The sequence below is a fragment of the Varroa destructor genome, unplaced genomic scaffold (assembly GCF_002443255.2).
Source record: "Varroa destructor unplaced genomic scaffold, Vdes_3.0 BEIS01000002.1, whole genome shotgun sequence".
In the NCBI taxonomy this organism is placed as follows: domain Eukaryota; kingdom Metazoa; phylum Arthropoda; class Arachnida; order Mesostigmata; family Varroidae; genus Varroa; species Varroa destructor.
Window position 1 is genome coordinate 27,863,087 of NW_019211455.1, and position 19,344 is coordinate 27,882,430.

General features: G+C 39.4%; 1 protein-coding gene and 1 long non-coding RNA gene across 16 annotated transcripts in view; one reads left to right on the forward strand and one right to left on the reverse strand.

The window, feature by feature from the left end:
* The first annotated feature begins 570 nt into the window (after nt 1-570).
* LOC111243691 (1-phosphatidylinositol 4,5-bisphosphate phosphodiesterase zeta-1-like) overlaps nt 571-19,344 on the forward strand; it is a 49,098-nt gene continuing 30,324 nt past the window's right edge. For 3 of the 9 annotated variants that reach the window (XM_086982118.1, XM_022789629.2, XM_022789632.2), the window contains exon 1: nt 11,168-12,582. Coding sequence is in view for 8 of the 9 variants with exons in the window: in XM_022789629.2 (XP_022645364.1) it covers nt 12,531-12,582 (52 nt within the window). In the remaining variant the exon portion in view is untranslated. Of the gene's footprint in view, nt 1,007-1,064; nt 2,906-11,167; nt 12,583-19,344 lie in introns of those variants that run through there. The other 6 variants (XM_022789627.2, XM_086982116.1, XM_086982115.1 and 3 more) reach the window with 5 other exon arrangements.
* The window catches only part of LOC147757619 (uncharacterized), a 19,321-nt gene continuing 7,829 nt past the window's right edge, over nt 7,853-19,344 (reverse strand). The window contains exons 2-5 of one of the 7 annotated variants that reach the window (XR_015322550.1): nt 18,816-18,863; nt 10,856-11,174; nt 8,974-10,717; nt 7,853-8,406 (exon numbers count right to left, since the gene is read on the reverse strand). This is a non-coding gene — a long non-coding RNA (uncharacterized LOC147757619). Of the gene's footprint in view, nt 8,407-8,969; nt 11,175-13,564; nt 14,315-18,815; nt 18,864-19,344 lie in introns of those variants that run through there. The other 6 variants (XR_015322548.1, XR_015322549.1, XR_015322546.1 and 3 more) reach the window with 6 other exon arrangements.

The following is a 19,344-nucleotide window of genomic DNA, read 5'->3' on the forward strand; positions in this document are numbered from 1 at the left end:
CATTTGTGGCAGGTAACACGGTAATAACAATAAAAAACGCTAGAGTATGGAGGGAAGCATCAGACAATCGACCATAAAACGGTTGCCTATAACTTAATGTACAGTATATTTACACATTGGCTCACCGCCTAGGCATTCCTGTCCTAAAACAATGAATTCGTAGTTACAGTATTGATGTTATATCTATATTAAATTATCATATATGTATTAGGTCGATATTAGAAAATAGCTCTGCATGAAACGTAAGCTGTTCACAGGTGCTATTCACGGATGGTACAGGCACAGATTTTGCCTCAGGTTGCAGGTAGACTGCAGCTTGTCAGACGCAACCCTGTGCCTTCAGTAACGCAGCTAGTTTAATAGTACCGAACGCCGGCGTAATCTATCTGGAGCAAATGTGTTCCGTGATGACTTAGGCCGGTTGCCACTTGCCGCTCGACGTTGGGGTTCTATAAAATTTATCTACTCATTGTCGAGCCCTGACGGTGAGTCGCTAAGGAAATTTGTCGGTCGTTGTAAAAGCTGGCAGTAGCTGCTGCCTCTGTTATCGCTTTCGCCATTCTGTTTCGTGGCAAACGCGCGACACTTAGCTTAATAATACTGACGCTGCTGCAGATAAAGTCTGCACAAAGAGTTAAAGCCGCGTTAGGCCACAGTTTCAATACGCAGCAGTTATTACAACAACAAGAACTTGTGTTGGTTTCTAGTAATATTTCTAGTCGGCAGTGTGGTAGAAACAACAATGGTTTTTGCAACGATGTTATCCTGTAAACAGTCGCTATGGGACTGATGCGGCATCGTCTGGCTACCTACGCTTTTGTGGATAGCGATGTTGCGCTGTGTGTTGCAACATGTGAGATGTATCGGTGGGCCGTTTGTGCCATGGGTCAATGAAAGGCCACATTAAAACTTCGAGTTACGAGGAATATTATAGTGAGATGATAATAGTTGCCTATTCAGGTTCTCTTTGCTAAATGAAAACAGATGTCGTCGTTACGGCGATTTGGTATGTACTTAGCCTAAAAGTGGAATTGAAATACATTATTATTGTCTAATAGTTTACCACCCAGAAATTGCCAACGAAATCATTCCACTTTGAACTTTAGCAAGTTTTCCTTCGACTACACACGTCATCGAGCCGGAAAGTATTTAAATTATGCCCAAAATTGCATTTTTTGTTAGACTTTTTCTTTAGCCTAAAGTAGCCTTTTCAGTAATACTTCTTTATACGGCGAATACCCTGTTTGGCGATACCCTAAAATTTCCAGTTCGTGACATGCTGATAATCGTTAAGAGCTCAAAGAAAATTACCGTTTTTCTGTAAAATTAAGAGCTTGACTACGGCTAATCTCGCGATTAACTTTTGTTTTTCTATCACTTTCTAAGGAGTAGGCGAAATACATACACCACATGTCTTTGCTTAATTATGTATAACAATCGGATTTATTAGAGTTTGGTTAGCGAGATGAAAATCAATCTTACTTCTCAAATTATTTTTGGTTGCCTGCTTATTATATGGTAGGTAGTATCTCAGCCAGAAGCACATAGAATTTTCCTGGGGATTGACGACGCAAAAGGAATCAGCTCTTAGAATGTCAGTGCCGATTGGTTTCCCGATGGCTAAAATAGCTGAAAACGAGGGAATAGAATGCGAGTGTCATAACTGCAAATGCAACGACGACCATACCATTAACAGTACAAACGTGTGAGAGCAATTAGGCTATTATGGTTGATGCTGTAACAGCGTTTTGTCTGAGTCAAGACTATTCGAAGAGCTGACTAACTTGACAAGCAGTGGAAACACTTAAATTGTAATATACTCATAGGTTATCATAGTAAGTTGTTATGTGTTTATAGCAAAGGTACCCTCAGAACGCTGTGTGCGGTCCTATGACGTATCCAAATCAATGGGATTAGACACTATAAGATTTTCATATAGAGATTAGTCGGTTGCCTACTCGTAGGCATATGTTGAATTCTGCAGGATATAAGGTTGAGCCTCGATTGTCCTTTTATCCACGGACATTACAACATTGCTTTTCAACAGGAGACAAACAGGAATCCTGCTCAACTTAGCCTATGCTAAACGAAACGGCGATATTTTCCTGTGTGAGATCGCCATTAGATCAACGACAAACTGCGAACACCAAGTTTTTAGTTTGTAGCGTTATATATGTGTGTCATTCACTGTGAGAGGATCGAACGCGTCAGGCTTCTCACGGAGGATGTCAGCCGCTCCTGTAAATAAATAACAACATTGTCCATCTCCGAGCTATAGCCGATCGCGCTACGGCAGTCCAGCAATTCAGATACGCGTTCGAGAAAACCGCGTTGCGGTCTATGTGTTCCACTTATCGCACAGTTAACGAATAAGGCAACGTAAAGTAAAGAGATCGAACGGGGAAGTGAGAGCTAACGGTATTAGTTAATGATATTTTCTAACGTTGACGTCCCTTTGCAGCTTCGTTTTGATTTCGATCGCAATCGGTGCCACAACGCTATGATAAGTAGTTTGCTTTTTTCTACTGATAACACCAAAATATATTGGTATTGATAGTTAGGCCAATAGCAGAGAGACTACAATACGTGACTGGCGCACACAAACCTTATGCTCGACAGTGATGCTTTAGTGCGTGTTAACCAATTGCTGTTTTTGCGCGGCCACTTATATTGACCTGAGGAACTTGTGCCAATCGATGGATAAGAAAACTGACGAAAAGTTTTTTTCGTGTTTTCGCTACTGAATCACCGTTCGCATGCGCGCAGTGAGAGATTAGCATCATGAATACTACGTACCGGAAGTACGATCTCGCCAAACGAAGGGATACAATTAAACCAAGACGAAGGCGACAATTTCAACGGCGGAGGAAGAAATCTTATCTACCGATACTAGGAGATGGAGAGGGTAAATTTCACACCCTTTACGATATTCTTTGCATTATGCTTAGATAGGTATGTGGCTGTATGTTGAGAGAGCAATTAGTATGTAAACAAGCAACATACACCTTAATTAACCGTCATAAACGTGAGGGGTATTGAGCGTGAATGTATGACCGAGTTTCATCATTCTGAATTAACTGTTGTGTTTAACTAGGGCTATTTAGAATGTGTCCTGTAATGTACCGATAGTTTTCTGCTAACAATGTTACGTGTACTCTATTACAAAGAGAACTTTCAACTGTTTTCCTAGTTCTGTTCTCGAGATTTGGGAATCTTGTCGATACTCAGGAAGATTATGACCCTGAATAGAAAAGATCTCGATATGCGCGACCTTTTTCAACCGGGTAGCCTTAAATTGTTGCTTTCGATTTAAGGTACTTCTATAGTCATATCGTTCCTGCACGATTTTTAATATAATTTAGGTCCTGTCCTTTTATGCAGATTGAGAAATATAGTTTTGCATGCTACACTACAAGGTTATTTACCCTCTATGCAAATACAAGTTGGTCTGCACTTTTTTTAGGAGGGATAGTAATGTAGTTAAATGCTGTCGAATCTAGAAATAATACAACAAGCTGAACAGCACAAGTGGGCTATAAAGATAATTATGGAAGATTTTTAACTATGAAGCCATTGGCTGCAGCCTTTCATAGAGGTTTTGTGAGATAACTAACTTTAGAATAAGTCTCGCGAAATCAAATTTTGATGTTATGAACATACTTAAGTTTAAAAATAGCTTTTTAATGCTGAAAGATGAAAACAGGTCTCAAACCTAATCTTTTTTTATAGAAAACTGAAACATCGCACAGTACGTTTACGGTGGTGATTTAGTTGATTCTAACTATTAATCATTAGCATTAATATGCTACGACAGAAATGAATATGAAAATAGGCGAATTCCGTTTTTTTAGTAAATGCCATGCACAAAGAACCTTATGAACCCGAACCTCGGAAGCGCTTTAAAAAAGTATCGGCTTTGCTAACGACATTGAGAAGTGATCTAAATTTAATACATTGATTTTCTTTCTTCCCTCATTACCCATCACCGTGTATTCACGACCGAGTTAAATCTATGAAGAAAAGCTTATATCTTCGAAGAAACATCCGAAACATTCAGCATTCATAGTGCGGACGTCTAGGAGTACCGTTGGATTACCTATTCGAACATGCAGCAGAGACGTGAATAATGTAAAAAATTTATAAATTCTGCCAGAGTTCCCGAACAAGCATCGTGTATGGAATCAGTTGTAGCCGATCTGAGACAAATTGGGATCGGCTTCTCAAAAACAAATTATGTATTACTACTTGTGTAGCTATTCGGATTGTTCTTTGTCAAACAAACTTCACTTCTTGCTCATCTATAATTCTATCTTGTTTAATATAAGCAGGTGTATTTTATTGTGATTATTCACATAGCTGCCAGTATTCAAAGGTATAACCAAGTTACGTGTTTGTCAACGACAAAAACCCCTTGACGTCGAAGCAAGAGCGTCGAGCTGACGTGTATGGTAAGTACGAGCGGTCCTCAGAGGCTCGTAAGACAAGAATTCATCTTCTATATTAGATATAACTTTGTTTTATAGAATTGTCACATCTACGGTTGTTGTAGGGCCTGAGTATGTCGAGGTGACGTTCATCGCAAAACATCGTCAGGGCCCAATGAATGGGCGCGCTTTACTAAGAAATCGTCAGGTGTTTTTAGGATAGTCTTTATCGTAGTTGGACGTGTACTGAGCTTGAATTCTCTTTATAGGTTTTGCCGTCTTATCCTTGAACTGCAAAAGAAACTATTTGTTATTCTATCTTATACAGAAGTATACACGCTTTTTATAACGAATGTGCTGAGGATGGGCGTGCGATGTGGTATCACCTAAACGAAGCATGTAAAGAAAAACGCCAAAAATGGCGTTAAGCTATCATTTAAATATTACAACTCGTCGCTGTGTACGTGAGGTTTCGAATTAAATAGTTAGAATACTTATACATATTTACTGAGATGCTTCAGGCAGTAACATGGCTTGAGAAGTGATAAAATAAATGTCATAAAGTGACAGCTGACCAAGCTTCGCAGTCGGCTTAATCAGTTGTTGTCGCCAATGCCAAAATAGCGGATTGTGTGGTGGAGTAATGGCGCGTTTTCGTACCACCATAGCTTATATGTGTTTGCTACCTGTTTCCCTGATATGTTAACATAGCCGAACCAAGGGCTGTACAAAAGTCATTTGGATATAGGGACGACCATCTGGTCCGAAGCACTTCAGAATACCACCGACAAAAAACAATTGAATGTACTTACATGATACGTTATTACAGACCGTATACATTTAAAACTTGACCAAAATACAACATCAGTAAAGTGAACTACCTTGATTATTTCCATTGGATCCGTCTTACCTAATATTAGCCACTTTTTCCTTAGTTTTCTCCACTGCCCGTGTATTGTCGTAGATTTAAAAAGGAGTTCACATCTCGAGAAAACTACGATTTGGTCTTTTTTTCGACGAACCTGTAGACTCTGTTTACTACCAGGAAATGGTCTCAGGCCTATTTGCATCTCAAATAATCGAAATAAGTTTGCCAAACATATGGTTTCAGCAAGATGATCCACCTTTTCACGTAACTAATAACATCCATCCGTAACTAAAAGATCACTTTGGTCGATGAAGTTGTCAGTAGCTAACTTTCTTTGTTATAGCCGTAGATTCTGTTTGCTTTGTCAATTCCACACTTTTGCTCCAGTTTGCGAGACCCCTCTTTCACCGATGTTGTTACGACTGTCTGTATTTGTTCTCGACTCTTGCTGCTTGATGGCTATGCACAAGCTCTTTATTTACTCTCTGGAATTTCCATGAACGTAAGTATGGCCCTGGGTGATTGCTGTTATGGCTAGTCTGTTAAAGAACCTAATTTTACTTTGCCGCCTCTGCTTCGTGAAAAATGCTTCTCGCAATTCATTGATTTTTACTTTGATCTTATTAGCACCCATTTCTTCGCAGCCTTTTGGAGTCTCTTTTTTTTCGAGCAGTTTTCTGTCATTGTTGTCACGGTTGTTACTGTGTTTCCGTTTGGTAGGCCGGGCACCGCTACGGCGTTCCAGTCAATTTTGATTATCGGTAATCCATTACACGTCCGCAGCGCTTGAGCATGTTCCTGCCTGAGTGCCTTGGCCAGATTTTCGTCTCAGTTTTGAGAGATAGCCTCTCTCCGACGTCCAAGTTAGATACGCCCTTTTTATGTCAGAAATTAAATTTTTAACTGTAGGGTCGTAGTATCTGTAATACGGCCAGAACTTGCCCATCTTCAGTACTTAAATAAGTGCTGACGAGATAAGCAAGAATAATTTTTAGTTCATCCATCTGGAGGTTTATGGTAACCCTCGTTGGGTTTTGTTTGAGTTATTGCCTGGAGCTGAATAGAACTTCGATTTTGCAAAATAATAGTAATAAAGTAATAATAAAAATAAAAAATGAAAGTAAAATTAAAATTTTAAATTAACGTTTCTTTCTGTTTTGTCGCTTGTGCGAGGGTTTATGCTCCGAATCTGCTCAAGTGCGCGCACACAGCGCCGCTGACAGAGCGACGCAATGCATATCGCCGCATACTCTTCGCTTCTCTCAAGCGTGCACCACCAGCAGAGTCCTTTGGGAAAAGTATTTGAAGAATGCTAATATGCTATTTATGCGGGGTGTCCATGCTGTAGCACTATATAAAAGCTTCAACAAAGCAACTGCTCCGTAAAACTGAATTAAAATATTGGCAATTCTTACGATTAAGATCTAATTCCCTCTCCACCCGTGTTCTCCCTTAGATCTATCAAGCTTGATCTGGACCCAACACCTAACCTAAAACCGTTACGTATTACACCGATGGAATCTGGTGTTGAAATGGGGTTTTGAAGTTCTAGTAGGGGGATGCGACCAGCGTCAAGTAATTTGCCAAAAATAAGCTTAATATGTTGAATTTCCAATTCTCGAAAAGGTTCCAGTACTAGACTTTTTTTGTAAGCTTATAATTTCCCGTAAGAGCCCTATTATTTTCCCTAGTATACGATTAGGACCCTTTCCCAATATTACAAGTCGATTATTCAGATACAGGTGAGGTTTTTTGCGTAGAGTACATAGTGTCTCCGAAAATTTGGCCTGTGGGTTCTGTTATGTTCGTTTTAGTGGCATGAAGGAACGCATTTAGCATTTGGTCTAGGTCCCTGACGAGTTCCATCATCAATGTCAATATAGAAATAACGTCACATCCCTGTGGCTAATTCTGAATGTATGTTGTATTTCTCTTAAGATTACCTCTTTTTTTTTTCATTTCACTGTCCTACTTCAGATTCAGTTTGCTATATATCTGTACGTGGCAGCAAATATTATCCTAAGTCGGGAGGGTGTGATGGTCCTCATTTTGGATTGGTTTTCTCAATAACATTACCCTTCTGACGTGCAATTCCGTGTGTTCACTGTCAATTTATATTTCAGCTGCTATTTCGGTTTGTTAAAACAATTGCTATTGTCGCATCTTCGCGGACGTACTTGAGGTTTTTGTGTACGTAGTTTTTTGTGCGGTAACTCGTATTTCAATATTCTCCTACGGAGTTTGCACTAGCGAATTTTCTGTCACACTATTTTCAGAAGCCCACACCACTTACCCGTAGTGCGAATTAGTTACTTGAGATTCCCATGGATAAAACGTTTTTACGTTGATAACAAGGTCGCTAAGAAAACCTCATGTGAGCAATCAAATGTGTTAGGTCTGCAATTTAGAATATTGTGAAAATGTTTGCATTCCGCGAGAGTCATTCATCACTTGAGTTCAGACATTTCTTTAATAGTAATCTTCAAAAAACGAATCTCTCTCATTTTTTTTCTTAAAGTAATCTCAGTTAACCTTAATGATTTAAATAAAGCGGCTGAACTTTAATTAGACGTACGTTAGGCAATGCTTTATTAGAGTTAATATAATACAGAAGTGGGGCACAACTGTTCGGCTACGATATACGTAATCGGTTTGTGTGACAAACCATTGTATCTGCCTGCCACATTAAAGCTGTTATCTAATATACGCTATATATTTTCTAAAATTAGATATATTTATATACATGTAGGGTATTCGCATCGAAAACACAAACACTAATATTATTATTAACATTTTAAATAACAGTCGGTGCTCTCACATGATTTTCTATGTTTAGCAGCCAAATATTTGCTTGCTTCTTAACGGTTTAACAGCTTTTTTTTTTTTAATAGTAATTCCTTCACTCAGCTAAAAAAAAATTATGAACGGCTCGAATTCGTTGAAAATATTCGCAGGCGTTCAATTCTTCGTTGGAACCACGCGTTAGCAGAAGTGAAATTTCTTCTACAAAAAAAAAAGATCGTCGAGATGCTGCAATTAGCTGACTGTATTGACAAGTGCAGGTTGGACTGAGTATCAGGTATCAATAATAACTCACTAAAAAGCAGGTTCTGTCTGTAAATGAAAAAAGTAAAAAAAAAAATAAAAAAAAAACAGGTTCAGAAATATCGGACGAGCCTATGTGGTCTGCAAAAGCGTTTTTGGTGCTTGAGAATATAGCAACGCTGCCTATCGGCCAGTTCAGTTTTTTTAGTGCGAATATCGAGGGGTGCCATGTGGAAGACACGAACTTGAATGTGCCACCCGTTAAGGTAACAGTAGAAAGGCCAGTCTATGCACCAGTTAGAAGGCTTCTTTTTCCACTCAAAACACTATCTATTTTCAATCTTGTCCGTAGAAAAAATTACTAGTCGTAATCGCTATTTCTTTAAAGCTGACGCACTGCACCCAACGGCTTAAGCGTAATGGAATATAAAAGCTTTGGACCACATTATAAGTTGCGTGCGAATGTTTCTATAGGTTGATTTGCACTTTTTTTCCCTGAAGCTTTCTGCTTATAAGTTTTTGCATCTGCACTGCCGTCAAATGCCCCAATGGGAAGCTATGCTTATGCTGTTCGTCGCTGTTAGAATACTATAGAACTAAAGTCCTTCGAGTTTCGGTGTGACGTAACTTACTTACGCGTCAGTTCCTTCACTCAGATTTTGAAAGACTGTAATTGCAGGACGTCATCTGTTTCGCCGTGGGTTGTTCAATTCAGATATGTATTGCGGAGCGGTAACAGATGTAGTTTTTCTAAAAATCCAAGAATGTTGGACATATTTGCTAGAAATTTATTACAACTTTTGGTTTTGCTGTATAATATCTTTGCTATGTACCCGGTTTATATAGTCGATCGCTAACATGTGAGTAAGAAAAGTGTAGCACAACTGATATACTAGATATAATTTTGATAGGCGTTGTAAACACGTGTTGTACACGTCAAGACGATGAGACATACGTTATTCGCAGCATAAATTCTCACATGGTAGAGTAAAGATCGATGACCTGATTGTTGAAAAGTTTAGGCACTGTTACTGATGCGATATACTGCTGTGGTACTGATCCTTGTTCCTCACAATCGCAAAGCTAGCTCTAACTAGAACGCAAAACTGGGACTACAAGCCAGGATCAGAATGAAAACTAGCATATTTAACTGATTAAACTAACTGAATTGATTATAAATTGAAGAAGAACTACTGGAATCAAAAAAAAAGTCTGTAATCTAATTGGAGTTGTCAGAATTGGCAAGAATATGCAATAAGCGTACCTCCCTGATAATATAATCCCTTGGACGCATTATACTAGTTGCTAACCTGGTTAAAACAATATTGTTCAATTCGAGATTGTTTATAGTATAGAAACACGACTCCTCCTTGGCGTTCTAAGTATTGTTGTGTCTATCACTCCATCGAGTTAAGGCCGTGGGAAGAATAGACCTAAAATGAATGAAACGTTAAGGTCCGAACCTTATTTCCAGCCAGATAGTCGAACTCGAACAGATACGTCCGTCATTATTGAATCTGGTTCAAGCGAAATTCGGCAAAGGATTGCTCTTGAGTATTAAATCATAAATAAGAACACAAAACCATTAAAAAGCTACTATACATGATAATTAATATTTTGGCTAAAGTATTTCAAAACAAGGCGATTCAGAGCTTCCCGATTAACATGAAACTATTAGATAATACAACAGTAGCAAAGTGTGTTAAAAACATTGGATAAAAACATGGGACACTTTCAAAGCAGACGATGTACTCTTGCCCGCGTTTTTCGTACCTCATCTAGCTTCTGACAAAATGGACGCATCTTTTCGAAATGCTAAGAATAAGGGACATGGTCCATACTATTCGCTAATTAGATATTTGAACGGTTGTGGTTTTGGCGTTACGTAAATGATTTAAGTGTTCGCTACATCGCATCACTGATTAACTGAGCCTGAGGTGAAGTCTGTCATGAAACTGAAATGGCGACGAGATTGTGAATTCTGGACGTCCACCACAGTGTTGTATGTAGGACCCCTTTTTTGCTTAATATTATAAATTGACGTAATGAATAATGACGCCGTTATTTATCTGAACAATACACGAACCTAAAATACTCTTGCCTAGAGGGCAATGTTAGCCTTGGAAGACATCCCGAATGATGATTGAATGTACAACAGTTTTTATTAGCGTTCATTATTTCGAAAAAGGTATCATCCAATGCAATAGCGCTCTAAAGAAAAGCTCAATAAAAAAAGCCTTGTAAGAACATCAATCACGTTACCTTGTCGTTTCGCTTTTTTAAGCTGATTCCTTCACCTTGTCACAGATCGATGAATGAACATGACTCTGTCTATACAAACCTATACTTACATGTAAATTTACATACTCGCGGACCTGTTCTAGAATTGCACAAAAGTTGAAATTGCACGGCTAGTGTATGAAGTCGTTAATGTATTGTATCATTGTCTGGTAATTTAATTATTTTATAATAATCATGTTGTGAGAATCACATTTAAACGTATTACGATACAATTCACCTTCTGCTTTTTTTCGATTTTTTACGGAGGACCAGACGACCGTTCCATCGTGCATGAAACAAATACGGCCAGTCTTTTGTTTTAGATCCAGGATCGCGCGGCCCCTCCTCTCCGCGCTTTCCATGTCTGCTTTGTCTGCTTGTGATGCTGAACGGGGAGGAACTGCGCGTTCCCTGACTAACCATGCGCCGTAACGAAATGGCCCTTAGTGACTTCGTCCGTCAATGCGACGACTTTCGGTAAAACGTGACCTTCGTAAATTTTGGGTCTCCAGCGTCGATACAGCTGCTGTAGTGTGTTTCGCTTTCCGTCCCGGACGCTAAAAGAGGGGCGAAATAAAAACAGCAATAAGAATAACGGCGAGAGTGGCAAGATTGTCGCAGGGAAAATCTGCGAATCACCGACGCGACCAATTTTTCTGCCTGTTATGGTTTGCTAGCCGGCCATAACTTTTGCACGGATAAACGGCTACGTAAGCACTACGAATAACGTACGACCATAACTAAAAGGGGACAGTATGAGTTTTAAGTTGAGATCGCAGTAGCGATGGCGAACAACGACATTTTTCTAGAGAACTAGCTCTTGTGGCAAGAATAAGACGTGAGAAAGAACCGCCCATAGAGACATCACAAGCGCCCTTACTCGAACACCTGTATAACCAGTTATTGCAATTAAACGAGTACGTGTCCATATGGAAAGTGTAGCCAATGGTAAAAAATAAAACTAAACGTGGTGACAGCAGCGGCATTGGGCAGAATCGGCGGTTCGTGCAAAGCACGCACACGTATTGCTTCCCTCGCCACTGTTTCTCGATAGAAACTAAATAGGACTGATCCCAACCATTTAGTCGAACGTACTAGGGCGTTAGTGGTCATTTGTCAGACGGCAAAATGTTTCAGATAGTTCGTCATTTATTTACCTACCTCATACAGTCTGTCAGTCTTACTGACGAATAGTATGCATGTAAAAATCAAAACATATTGACACCATCAGATGTCGATCAACTCCAAGTTAAACTTAATCGAAAAAGCAGCTCGAGCGTTTTTAGCGAACAAATTCTGCTCACGCGAGAGCCACTACAAGAAGCGTCATAATTAATCATAGTTAAATGCTCCGAATGCGTTCGGGTACAGTATTCAAATCTATCTAAATGGAAGCATCCTTGTGACGGTTTCATGAACATTTAACAGACAATCGGTAACTGCTCAAGGACCAACTATGCTGCTAGCAGCTAGCGGAAGGAACAACCGTACTTTTCTAGCATTTGCTTCAACTGTTTGTTCTCTATCGATGACTCAAATCTGACGATTGGATCTCATGTGCAGGGCAGCAAACAACGCATCATCAGTGGACATGTGAGCGGGTGCCTAAGTGTACTATTTAGATTGTGTGCTGGACACGGTGCAATTTTGCGTAAGGTACCCTCGACTAGTAACAACTAGCCGCTGCAGAGGGCCTTTCAAGCAGCGTCGCATTCGCGAAAACGCGCAGCGCCCTCTCGCTTTGACTAGCTTTGTACGTGATACAGAATCCAACAGGCATACCGCTTTAATTGAGACGGTGTTGAACAACCGTTGTTCTAGTCGAGCCTATGTCGATTCGCACTGGTCGTCTTGTCGCTGGTTATTGTATATAACTGCCACGTAGGCTCATCCCGCTTGGACTGCCACACGCTATGGACTACCTTCTGTTTCTGGCCGAAGGTGGAATAGGTGTTCAAAATCTAGGTTAGTCTCCACATGAATAATGCAAGGCAAACGTGATCCCACATTCCTAACATATATATATATATATATATATATAGTGCTTACCATGTAGTAAGGAAGTTAGATCGCTTCGCATAGTATTTTTGTTTGCGATAATCGAAACAAGCTGTGGCGATTTAGCGTCAGGTAGTTAAGTTAGTTGGAAGTTGACTCTGTGCTAAATGTGTTGCCCGCACTCGAATAAAGAGATAAACCATATTTGAGAAGATATGTCGAAGGTAAATACAAAAGCTTTCTTTCTGCCGTTACTCCGCCATTGCCACTGGTTCATTGTTAAAATTTCTATAGTATTTGTGTACGCACGGTACCCATGTGTGGGCGATTATCGCACATTCCGTATTATAGTCATAAACCTTCTAGGGTTATTTGTTTGAAAGGCTACTTTTAAGCACTGTGAATAAGCGTTACCCGATACCAAGTTGAGGTTGCACTAGATGATTATTTATTAAGTGAAAGCGGGTTATGCTAATTAATTAGGCCTACTCTCAGGACAAGAAATTAGGTAGACGAACAATCGGCCAGAGCTATGGCCATTGTCGACAGTCATGCGGCATGGCTAACTTTGCCATGGTTCTTACTTGTCAACGTTACTTTTGTGCTAAGCGATACGAGGCTTGTTGTTTAACAGAAGGTGGGTGTGAACACATAACAATTCCTTAGTGATATTTGTGACGCTACGGTGATTCGCAGCTAGCATGTGGGATCGACCTGATCGGACATAAAAGCAGATGCTTTTTACGCAGGACAGTGCAACACCTGCGTGGATGTCGCTATCTGGATAACTTGATACAATCTAACGTTGACAAAGATTTAATTGAAATGGCGATGCATGCAGATGAATCTCACTCGATCCGTCCACATAGACGTACTAGCTAGATATACAGCACGTTTGTAAACAACTTTGACTGAATACCTAATAGCAAATAAAGTTCACGGCACTTACGTGGTCCACTTGATAGTGGAAGAAGACCTAATGGAAGTGACGACTACGTCCGACCCAACACCGCCGGCATAATGGAGACTGCATTAATAGCAGCTATGTGTTTCTTTGTTCATTTTTATTGCTAACTTTTACAGCGATCGTGATTTGTTGCCGTCGACTTCTTTCTGTAGTGCTTTTTTCCGCTTGTAATTACAATAGCACATAAGGAATGGCTAAAATTTTCTAAATAAGCGGTGGGATTTTAAAACCTGAACCCGAGGCCGGCAGAAGACGTGAATCCGATGCATTTTTCGTGTACCGCAATTGAGAAATATGAGCCTGTTTTGACGCGTGGGGACTGAATGTTTAGCGCATCAGACGTTTGCCTCACATTTTAGCTTCAAATATATGGAAATAATAACAGTCGTTCTAGTAGGCTTTAGTGATACTGCACTAAGCAACAGTAAATTCATTTGCTATGGCACGTGCCAGAAACTTAAACCGGTTACTTGGGCTAACCTTGAAATCGTTTCGTTCGAGTTAGAGCTGGCCTAATACTGCGGCAAGAGCGCCGCAAGCGCGCTTGTATACAAGTAGCTATCATACATTCACTTATGTAGAAAGTAACGTGTCAGATAGTATGTCACATCGAGGTCAAGGCTTTGCAATGCGCGCCTGCGCTTCGCAGATTTTGGTAGGAATTGAAGTTTTCCCAGTTATGTCCTAAGCCCCTTTCTGTATGATTTCTCTGGTAATATCTTATGGTTCAGATCTGGGAAGATCTGTCGGGGCAACATATGGGGGAAACTGGGCTAGATTTCGTTGTGGCGTTGAGTTTATGTGTAGTACATGTGTGAACGGAAAAGATCGCGTTCTCGAGGGGAGACAAACGTTAACAACTTTTTTAGAGCGCTTATTGCCGGAATAACGTAAAACGCTACCTTATCGTTACCGATCCGCAACGATTGGCTGATCCTATTGATACGAAAGTTATCTGGTTCAGTGAATCCAGTCATTTGAAGTTCAACCCTCTGAGACAAGTGAAGAGCCTACGACTGTGGACAGTATGAGCGCTTTCGAAAGACTTCAGTGTCACGTGATGTCCTAATGATGGTTGTCTGCGAATGTACATATACACAATGTGTTTTTCCATATAGTGCAATAATATAATTGTATAGTCGTTTTGCAGAGGTATCGAATTGGCATTGACAGATTCATCTATCTGCTACCATGCCTGTGCTCAATGTATTGTCTGTTTAACAGAACCTGAAGGCTTTCATATTACATATAAATACTCGCTTATTCCCGGGTAAGGTTTTTAAATTTATTTTATGACTATACCAATACTGCATTGAACTTTTTCATTTATATGTGCAAACACAGGCTTTCTGTTTCCCTCGTCGTATTCAAACGCGCTATTGCTACGCAAGGTTAAATACATAATATTTTTGGATCAGTAAACCATCGGCAGAAGACGTTGATCCCTTTTGATGAATCGGATTTGCGCAGTCACTCACGACTGACTAAGTTGACGTTTTGTTAGGTTTTTCGGGTTGCGTTCCCATATCTCGCATTATTGTTCTCGCTGAAAGACCGATTTTCGTGCTGTGCACGAACATGCACATGTTTGGATATGGGATCGTGTATTATCCAAACGTTGCTTAAGAATACTTGTCTGTCCTATTAATTCAAACGTCTACCGAAAGTCAACATTAGAGATAGTGACCAAAGTGCATCACAGTACTATCAAAATTATTCACTGCCTTTTTTTGTATAAGTCAGCATATCATTATGTGGCTTGCTGGGTACGTGTGTTCAGCATTGATTAAGGGTACGTGTCAAATTCATACAGATCCATTGGCTTTCTCAGCGTAACCAGGATAATCGTATTCAATGATATCATTACTGTATAGTTGAATATCATTCGGGCTAGAAGGTCTTATGCTGCCACACGGAGCCGACGTTATTATGGCACATATATATATATATAATGAAAATTCATTTTAACTATTTTATTTTATTTTAGTTAACGCTAAAGTAAGATATTTTAGTTAGTAAGTTATTTTAGAGGATTATTCACCCTCATACGTTGTCTGATTGCATGGAGACATGATTTCAATGCAAATATCATTTCAGGTCATCTCTATAACAATGTTCTGTCTATAATCTGGGTCCGTTATTGCTATACAACGAGCTTAGGCTATAAATCAGCCCCAAATGGGAGACATGCCGCAGCCTAAAGCTGCTTCGTTTCTTTCGATAGTGGATTCTTAGTGGATCGATCGTTCGGCTGTATGTCGTCTTGAACGTCTAATGCTTAGACGGTCTTTTTCGATGCGTTGGCCGGCTAACGTAAGCGCGGTAGCAAGCAACGAAGGCATGTGTCGTACCTAATAATCTGATTGGCGGCCACATGACCAGCTAAAAAAATAAGAAACACTGTATCACAATTGACCACATGCGATCAGATGACGGCCAACTGGGAAAGTTAACCCCATCTGTATAGGCTTGAGTAGATAGGAATAGCATATATGGAGGAAGGCCAAGGATCTAGTACGACATAAGCAGGTTGCTTATGAGCTGAGACGTGCAGTATATACATATATATATTTATTAGGGTGCGCACCAGTAATCGTAAGAATTTCCAAAGCTACTGCTAAACAAGCACGAGTCAATATTAGTACGTTAAAACTATTAATGGCGGTAAAAGTGGATCAGATTGACGCATCCAAATAGCAAAAAGACTAATCAAATCGAGGATAAATGTTGTGCTTGGCCCGGCCACAATGGTAAGATTTGAGGTAGAGCGTTTGACTGTGAACCAAGTCACATTGCCATCGAAGGTACCATTCTTTAGCTCGGCGATAGCAGAAGAAGTCGAGCTTCAGTCACCCCATGCATCAGGGGGCATGATCCTATTCTGAAGCGAGGAAAAACTGTCGCTTCGAGTAAACAGGGCAAACATCATGAAACAGTAGTAACTGTTCCGAAATATGAAACGATCGTATAGGCTCGCTATAAAAAGCTCTGGATGACTATCGTTTGCTGGTCGGTAACACTTCGACGAAGCTGAGAACGTAAACGATTCTCGTTGCCCTTAGATATTATATATATATATATATATATATATATATATATATGAATATTTAGGGCGCATGATTTTATATTACAGCATCTAGATAAAAACAGATATGTTAATAATTTTGTTATTTGTGCGCTAGAAGTGTCTTTCTGGCGGTCATGTTTACTTAATATAAGAATCAATTTTTAGTCGCGAGCATGTTTTTTCTTGTCTAGGCCGCTGGGGCTGGTGGGATAGGTAGAAGTTAAGTAGCAGAGTTTTGTAGTCATTTGAATACGCTTAGCTTCTAATTACCAAGTGTTGTTTCCGCAAATACTAATCTGCATTTTTAATTCACTTATTATACGTATAGCTTGAAAATTATTGACAACAATTTACAAAATATGTGCGTCAGAGACCGATATACCTGCGTACATCATACACGATGTTAAGCAAGTAAAATATATACGTGAACATAACAGTGTTATGTAGCGATAGTAAAGATCGCGATATATTGCCGGTAAGGAAAATCGTCCCTGTTTTAACAGATGCAGCATTGTAATTCCTGATAGTACCCATTCTAGCGCTCACCTCGGCAACAATGCATACATTAAATTTCCTATAACGTCTGTGTAGATTGACAGACTTCATACCGATAGTCTAGTAAATGATAGCGATATCCTTTCCATGCATAAAAAAATTAGAAGATCAGTTTCAAGCTAGGAAAATGAACAAATTATATTTTTGCCAGTTCGTTGATTTAAAAATTGTACATTTAAGGCAAGAATAGGTGCATCAGACGTTAGGCCCACCTAAGTAAATGAAGCGACGCCCCGATGTCACTGTAACGTACGTGAGCCTGTGTTTGTTACATTAAAAACCACCCTCCTATATCATCTGATTAGGTGTAGGACACAAGCACAACACTTGTGTTCGTATCCTCTAATATGCAATTCAAGGGAAGCATGGCCTGAAACGCCTCTTTCTGTTAATTGAAAAAGTAAGGGTATACTTTTACCTAAGGAGCAGAAGGACATTTCCGTATCGTAGAAATAGGCAACGCTGAATCTGCGAAAACAGAATGAGCTTTTCTATGTTAAATTTGGTTTACGTAGTTGGATTTTTGACAATTTCGAATTTTTGAGCTACGGCTGTTTTTTTCTCAATCGGTCCATCAAGACCGCCCATAACGGGCCATACATGTTTCGCTAAATATAAATCCTCGCTAAATAGCACGATTATTCGTGAATCATCTGAACTCAAAGTGTAGGTATACGTAAAAAAATTTACTTCCAATAGGTTACCTTTGGTTGGAACTGATGTCCAGTTTTTGTTGCAGGGGCTACTATAAGCAAGACAATGCGATTTCGGTTTCTTTTATTTTTATATGCAGTTGCTAAAAATTGCCTTCCACAGGCTACGGTCTACAGTCGGCTCTCGTCTTTAAATCGTCACCACAAGATATCGGTAAAGCCTGAAAGTAATTCAACTATGCACTGTTTGCAATTGTTCTTCTTCAGTAGTTTGTCAAACAATGAAAAGACACCTAAGTTTGTAAAAAAAAGATATCTAAACCTGCCAGGAGTATATAGATCGACCATCTAATATCAGCATATACGACATAACGGATCGCCTGAGTGTTCGACGCTTACTGCATAGACACATATACTTTGGGAAAAATCGGCCATGAGCGCTACTTCGAACCCCGCCAACGATACATAACTTGTGTCAATAAACATATCCCAAGTTCTATATTAGAAGCAGCTGTTTTGTCAGTTACAGTGTCGAACAATATTTACTAACTCTATGAAGGAAAAGTCAGATATTTGTTAGAGGTTTAGAGAACTCAAGAGCTGAATTCATAAGACAAAAGGCGGCTGCCATAAACGTTGATAAAAACGATTATACAGGCGGAAAATAAACGGAATTCTTCTTATTAATATATTTCCTTAAACGGGAGGCCTGATGACATTATTTATAACTAGAATCTGAAAAACAATATGATTGGGTCTTATATAAAATGCTATAATCTCTAGACTTCATTATTTATTTCGGTGTTTTCCGTGGCAACGTAGTGTTAGACGATGATATTGTTATTGAAAGCGAGTAGAAATAATTATTAACACAAACTTTGAGATAATAATGATCTTAATTTAGAAAGTTCCTTTGTTCATTTCTATACGTGTCAAACAGTAAATCAAGTTTACTTACGCAAATTTTTGTAGTTGGTAGCTTATCTCGCATTTCTAGCGTTTTTCCCTGCAAAAACAACAAAAAAAAAGGCTGTGATAATGCCCAGCCGGACCCAAAGAAAGCAATTGATTCGACAATCCGTATGATTACGTTGCATTATTTGTAAATTCAAGCGACTTACTATGTTTAAAAGCCACTTCATGTTCAAGTGTAGTTCCAAAAAATTATATAGCGCAGCATATTCATCACAGCAGATCCAATAGAGCATTGAACAGAGACAGGGTCCAATAGTACGGTTCTAACTTGACGTACAAACTTGAGCTTGTAAGTAGAACGACGTCACAAGTTAGTATAGGGATGTATCAAATATATGTTTTGTTTATCGATAAATGAGGCAGACGAACAAGGTAGCTCTTCTGAAAACGTAGAGTGTGTTATTTGCATAGCCTTGAATATACGGATTCCTTTCAATAAACCCACTCAGGTTCTTGGAAAAATAATACGGCACATGAAATGTAGGGCCTTTTCATTATTTTAAATACACTCT